At 42.8% G+C, this 7500-nt stretch overlaps 1 protein-coding gene across 1 annotated transcript in view; it reads right to left on the bottom strand.

Moving 5' to 3' along the window:
• shank3a (SH3 and multiple ankyrin repeat domains 3a) overlaps positions 1 to 7500 on the bottom strand; it is a 301455-nt gene that overhangs the window by 82902 nt on the left and 211053 nt on the right. Inside the window, exon 12 of the mRNA XM_063197051.1 lies at positions 699 to 712. Within this exon, the coding sequence (XP_063053121.1) occupies positions 699 to 712 (14 nt within the window). The remainder of the gene's footprint in view (positions 1 to 698; positions 713 to 7500) is intronic.

The raw sequence follows: 7500 nt of genomic DNA, 5'->3' as shown, positions 1-7500 counted from the left end.
CACTCAACTACGTTATAACAACATTGCTATGACATTACTGAGAGCCGTAATTAACGGATTAAGACATGGCCATTACAATTTTGGTGACAGTAAGGTTATAACATAGGCTCTGCGCTAAGGGGTTAATTTTCTGATAGAATATTTTTTTTTTTTTTAAATTGAAGTTCTCCTGAAGAATTTGCAGTAGTAATAAACAGTCCAAACAACATCTTATCATATCAGTATTTGTATTACCATCTTAAGCGATGTAGGCTAGGTATCAAACGTGTTAAATTGTTACTTTCTAAGTGTTGAACTAACATTGCAAATGTTTCTGTGTCTAATGCCACACACACTCACACACACACACACACACACACACAAGCACACACACACACACACACACACACGCACACACGCACACACGCACGCACGCACGCACGCACGCACGCACGCACGCACGCACGCACGCACACACGCACACACACACACACACACACACACACACACACACACACACACACACACACACACACACACACACACACCTAGGGCCTCTCTACTGCCCTCTAGGCCTACACACCTACTCAAGGCAGCAGCTTGGAAACAAGACATTACAAGGTCAAGGGTCAAGTGTCACACAGGGGTCACACGGGGGTCAGACACGGGTCACATGGTTATTTACCTTCATCAGCACTCCTCCGCCCCTCATCAAAAACATTATCATCATAATCTTCATCCTCATCACCATCCTCATCCTCATAATATTCCTTCAGGTGTGCCGGCTCAGACCCATTAGAAGTCCAAGCTAGGAATGCATGGAGACATGTTAGTATGGGGAAAAGAGAGGGAGAAGGTGAGGCAGGGGTTGAAGAGGTGTAANAGGGGGACAGAAATGAAGAAATGCAAAAATAGACATACAGATGGAAGGAGATGTAAAGGGGTAAGAAAGAAAGAAAGAGAGAGAGAGAGGGAGAGAGAGAGAGAGAGAGAGAGAGAGAGAGAGAGAGAGAGAGAGAGAGAGAGAGAGAGAGAGAGAGAGAGAGAGAGAGAGAGAGAGAGAGACAGAGACAGAGACAGAGACAGAGACAGAGACAGAAGGAAATGGGTGAAGAGTTAGTGTCTGTTAGACTGGTGGGGTTCTCCACCACGGCAGACAATCACATCTTCCTCGGGGAGTTCCTGCTCTTTGATTGGACCGCAGGTATTCCATTAGCCGTAATATCTCTTTTACCGCTAGCAATCACTCACCGCTAGTAATCACTCACCGCGTGATAGACATCAACCCCTTGAATTAGCACAGCAGCATGTCTGAATGGTAAATGGGCTTGACTTTAAGATTCAATGCCCTGTTGAGAGGCTGTGAAGAGTCTCTTTCTTTCATTCAGATCGTGGCAGTGAAAAGAGCTGAGTTGCAAAGCCATCAGACTTGAGGTTGGCACAAAGAAGTGTTTTGGATGACATGCGAAGAGTATTTGAGCTTCAAAAAGAAGTATAGTGGCTCGCACCTGGCTTACCCTTTTGACCAACACTGCCCTACAAAGGCAAAATGCAGTAACTTCATATTCAGTCAAAACTGAGTTTAGACTGAAACTGGTCTTTATTACACCTCAATTATCTTGGGGCACAGCCTTGTGCTCCAAACATGTCCAATTTTAAAGATACTGCTTTGTAAGACTTGCAACAACTAGATTTTCCAACAATACGTTGAAGGCCTTTTATAGCTTCAATGTTAGCATAGTTACTGCACTTTGTCTTTGTATGGCAGAATAGTCAGTTGACCGTGTGAATCTGACGTTCATTGCCCCATTAAGACATGCCATCCTGAACTTCAGGCGATTTTTTAAAAAGTATTTTTGGATGTTGCTATTTATTTGACAGGACAATTTTGGAGATGACAGGAAAGAGCTAGAGATGGGACGCCTTAGGCATGTAGATAGATGATACCAGAGATGGTCAGGTGCCTTAGGGTGCTCTACCACACCACCTCCAAAACTCAGAGATTTCACATTGTTACATCTTACTGATTCAGAGTGAGAAGCCAGAGTTAGTCAATAAGGCTTTTACTCTATTATTCCATTAGTGCCAGGTTAACATGTTTACCGGTACATACACCCAGACACACATCCAGCAACACCAGGGCTGGACTGGCCATCTGGCATAGCTGGCATTTCCCAGTGGGCTCCGCACCCTTGTGGGCCCCTATTTTCAGAAATGTGTGGTTTTTCCTTTTTTACATTTTTGAAAATAGGGGCCCACAAGGGTGCGGGGCCCACCTGTGAATCAGTTCTGCGCTGCTAATTATGAGGGCCCCCTTTAAGCCAATAGTGCTCAGGCCCTTTTTCTGCCCCAGTTCATCCGTGAGCAATACACTGCGCAATAAACAAACACACATCTACCACACAGGCACAGAGACACATACAGCACATGACACGTAGATATTTGTCAGATCAGCTAAGACACACACACATTCGTACGTCACCACATCAGTTTACAAGGACTTCCTTATTTGTTATGACTTGTGTGTTGTCTCCTAGGCACACAGTAAAAATACCAGTGTTCATATGTTTTCATTTTTAAATTAACTGTTTTTGTTCACACTCAAAAATAGTACTCATTTTGCTCAATAGAGATAATTCTACTCAATATTGTGTAAATATTCATATACTTGAAACTTCACTGGTCACCTGCAGAATTTTACACACTGACTTTTGACCCCACTGTAATTTAATTCTCCACAGTGTTGTAAATATTCTATCTGGATCTATATAACTTTACTCTGAAATACTGACACCCCTTTTTTATGTGTATGTACGGTTTAGCTGCTATACTAAGAGGCATATTGCATAAAACTCTATAGCAGTGATTTTCAACCTATGGGCCACTGGTGGGCCCTGAAGGTATACCAAGTGGGCCTTGAAATAATATTCTAAAAATTATAATCACATTTTGCTGTATGTTGCTGCTGATTTATGTGAGTTTTATTCGTAATCGGGTCAGAGGTTTGCCCCGAACATTAGTGACAATTTCGAGTGGGCCCCAAGTTGGAAAAGGTTGGGAACCCCTGCTCTATAGTGTAGTTTCTATACTGAGAGGCATCACTGATGCACTATGCTGTATTGTGGGTCCTATGCTACATAGTGAGCGTGGTGCATTCAATTGTATGCTGAATACTGGTATACTTCATTCAGGAACATTCAGTCCTAAACTGTACCGAAGTCTGTGCTACTGTGGAGAATCCAATGCTATACTGCAGAAGACCACGCTGCACTGCCCTGGTGTCATACGCTGCTCACCCAATGACTTGACTCCTCTTCTAGCTCTTTTTCTCTCTTTCCTCCCCTCTCTCTTGCCTCTTCTCCTCATCATCTCTCTCTCTTCTACTCTCCAATTATGTCCCATTCCCCTTCTTTTTTCAGATTTGATCTCCCCATCTCTCCATTTCTTTCTTGATACCCTGATCTCACTAGCTTTTTCTTTCTCTCTTTCTCTCTCTCTCTCTCTCTCTCTCTCTCTCTCTCTCTCTCTCTCTCTCTCTCTCTCTCTCTCTCTCTCTCTCTCTCTCTCTCTCCGTTGCTGGTTATCCCTCCATCTCTCCTTTCCTCTCCACCATTTAGGAGCTGCCAGCTGGAGACAACACACAAGTGTGTCCTAAACACAAACTAATTGGCCCACAAACACAATGCACACACTACACACACATACACACACATTCGCACACACTCCAACACAGCACACGCACGCACGCACGCATGCACACACACACACACACAAACACAGTGGTTTGTTGGTGTTTGCAGCACCAGCTTCAGCACTGCAGTAGAATTATCATCGACAATTACAAAACACAAACACACACAGACACAGACAGACACAGACACAGACATACAGACATCGACAATTACAAAACACAAGCACAAGCACACACAGGCACAGACACACACACGCACGCAAAAACACACACTCGCACTCGCAGGCACACGCACACGCACACGCACACGCACACGCACACACACAGTTACCTAGATTGAGTTCCTCATATTCGTTCTCGTCTGTGAGAGTAAATGCACAAAAAAACACAAAAATAAACAGAGAAAGAAGAAGAGTGGACAATCAATAACATAAAAACAAAGAGAAAAAATAACGGAGATGAGGGATGACCAAAGGAGAAAAGGGATGTATAACAAGGAAGAAGGGATGAACAGTGGAGATAAGGAAAGGAATAATGTGTAGGGACGCACAATACCATCTTTTATAACCGATATGAGTATGTGTACTGTACATCTACATTAATTTCTGTACTTGCCGATACCGTGTACTGACAACAATACTTTGACCCACAACATAAAAGAAACAGAAAATAAATGCATAGCCTTCTTTTCCCCCCCCCATGTAAATTTAAATGTTAGTAAACGTTTAAGGCGGAGCTTTTTTCCCATGCTGCTTTCGAGTCAACAGAAGGTGAGTTCTTTTGTGTAATAGAAGTATCCGTGCCTGGTATCGACAAGTGTTTGACGAGTGCAGTTATGAGTATAATGAGTAACTATCGGGCCGATAGTGATACCAGTATTGGTATCGGTGCATCCCTAATAATGTGGAATATAGACATGATTGAGGAGCAAGGGTGAAAGAGGGAAGACTGGATTTGAAATATTATTGCCACTTTGGAAGTGTAACATGCTTAAATGAACAATACACACCAATGGAATGTGAAGGAAAAAATCTACAAACATGTCCTCATCCGAATACTGTTAGCGTGCTAGCTGACTAGCCCTAAACTGTCTGCTCTTCCTGCGTCATCCTTTAAGTATATAGAGATATGCCAATGTAATAGGTTGCTATGGGCACCTAATATGACCAGGTTCCGGTCTGCCTAAAGGGGCGTGTCATAATACTCCTAGCATTGAATAGAACAGTCCTTAGGTCTGCCTAGGTCTGCCTAAAGGGGGATTTCCCCCCACTCCCCCTTGCAATAACAGAACCCGGAAACAATGGACCAATGGAACCTCTCTCTCTCTACTCTCTCTGCCTTAACTGTATGCTTACAGGAATGCCTGTCAGCCAAGCAGTACAAGCAAGCCTGCGCTTTCTCAGTTGTCGTCCTTCTATCAATTGTACGTTTAAAAATGGCACAAATATTACTAGGCCTACAGTATATAGGCTATTAGATTATCAATATTACATTACATTACATTACACTGATGCTTTTATCCAAAAAGACAGTTCTCATTTTTCAGTCTATTGGTTACAGTCCCTGGAGCAATGTGGGGTTGGGTGCCTTGCTCAAGGGCCCTTCAGATATGGATGGAGGTGTAGGGAGAGGTCAAGTGGGTTTCGAACCTACAATCTCCAGATTGAAAGACTCCATAACCACTAGGCCACAGCTTGTTTTTAATAAGACAAGAGGTAGAGTATATGAGGAACAGAAAGATGAAGAAGGAGACAAGCAAGACAAACAAGTGGGAACAAAGGATGGACAACTCCTGAAAAAAGGAGTAACAAGAGATGAAAAACAGTTAATTGACATTACACAACAGGAATAAGAGGAAATAATGTGTAACAAGAAAGACTGGAGTACTGGAATGACAACGACTGATAAGAGTGGAAGGAATGATGGGAGAGCGGGAAAGAGTAGAGAATGGAGAGGAAGGCAACGGCACACGGAGAGGAAGACCACAGATGGAACAGATTAACTGTAGATGGAACACGGGGTGATTAAAATCTGTCAAACAAGGACGTTTGCAAACACACACATGCACGCACAGAAACTGACACACATACGCACATACGCACAGGCACACAGACACACAGACACACAGACACACACACACACACACACACACACACACACACACACACACACACACACACACACACACACACACACACACACACACACACACACACACACACACACACACACACATACACACACAGATACAGACACACAGTAGGCAGTGGATATGGACAGCAACCAAGGACCATGCAGGCATCTTTATGAAAAACAGTCAGGTGTCATTTGGGCTTCTCAACATGGACATGATGCTTCCTGTCTCTACATTTTGGATCAACACTCATATATAAACACACACACGTATAACACACACATATATAAACACACACACGTGTACATGTGCATGCACGCACACACGCAAGTAAAAAATGCCCCTACTGTTGATCGATTTGGTAACACTTTATTTTAGGGATACATCTATTAGCACTAATACATACAATATTAATGCCTGTGTACGTATGGCATGGGTAAGTAAGTTGTAAGGCATATACTAAGCAAAATCAGACAGTTGTTAGACATTTATTCGCAAATGTCTTGTTCATGCACAATAAGGGATTTATTACCAATATAACCTTAGTAAGGACCTAGTAGACCTAGATTTCTATTTATGAGCAGTAAGGGCCAGAATACAATGTGTATAAGCTCCTGGTACACTGTGTGAACAAACCCTGGCCTGAACAGTGTGAAAAACAGATGTGGAATAAGGGTCCCTATTCTAAAGTGAGGTAGCTAGGTAGTGCAGGCCTGGGTGGTGTGGAAGCCCTAGGTAATGAGGGGGACCTTAATAGTGCAGGGGCCCTAAGCCATCTGGGCTGAGCAATGCATCACTTTAGAATAGGGACCCTTATTCCACCTCTGTTTTCACACTGTTCAGGTTTTGTTCACACAGTGTGTCGGGAGCTTATACACATTGTATTCTGCAACTTACTACTTACCAATAAATAGAAATATAGTCTTACTGGCCCTTACTAAGGTCATATTAGTAATAAATCCCTAATTGGGCATGAACAAGACATTTGTGAATACATGCTTAACAACTGTCTGATTTTGCTTAGTACATGCCTTACACGTTACTTACACAGGCATTAATATTGTATGTATTAGTGCTAATAGATATATCCCTAAAGTGTTACCATAGATTTAAGACCAGACTCAAGACAATGCTTGCTCTTCTCAGATGCCTTCTATTAGAAATCCAGATTTTTGAGTCTTGTTTTTTATATTTCTATATTTTTATATGTCTTTTCTCCTTATTTCTTGCTTTTATCTTTTACTCGTTCTTTATTTTATTTTATTTCATCTTGATCTTATTGTAAAGCACATCACATTTGTGTATGAAATGCACTATACAAATAAAATGACCTTGCCTTGCCTTGCATGCATGCAGAACACACGCAGTGGTAGTTTTCAGTGGTCATGATGGATCATTCTTCTGTTTAGCTTACTGCAGCTAGGTTCACACACACACACTCACAGGGAAGGGCTTCTGGGCAGAGCTGGCACACACTACTGCTCTGGCATGTGTGTGTGTGTGTTCTCTTGTTGTTCACCAGTGCTGCCAGGTTGGCTACGAGCCTCTGTGTGTGTGTGTGTGTGTGTGTGTGTGTGTGTGTGTGTGTGTGTGTGTGTGTGTGTGTGTGTGTGTGTGTGTGTGTGTGTGTGTGTGTGTGTGTGTGTGTGTGTGTGTGTGTGTGTGTGTGTGTGTGTGTGTGTGTGTGTGTGCCAGG

Source organism: Engraulis encrasicolus, chromosome 4 (genome assembly GCF_034702125.1).
Source record: "Engraulis encrasicolus isolate BLACKSEA-1 chromosome 4, IST_EnEncr_1.0, whole genome shotgun sequence".
In the NCBI taxonomy this organism is placed as follows: domain Eukaryota; kingdom Metazoa; phylum Chordata; class Actinopteri; order Clupeiformes; family Engraulidae; genus Engraulis; species Engraulis encrasicolus.
This window is presented reverse-complemented; position numbering and strand designations above follow the sequence as displayed.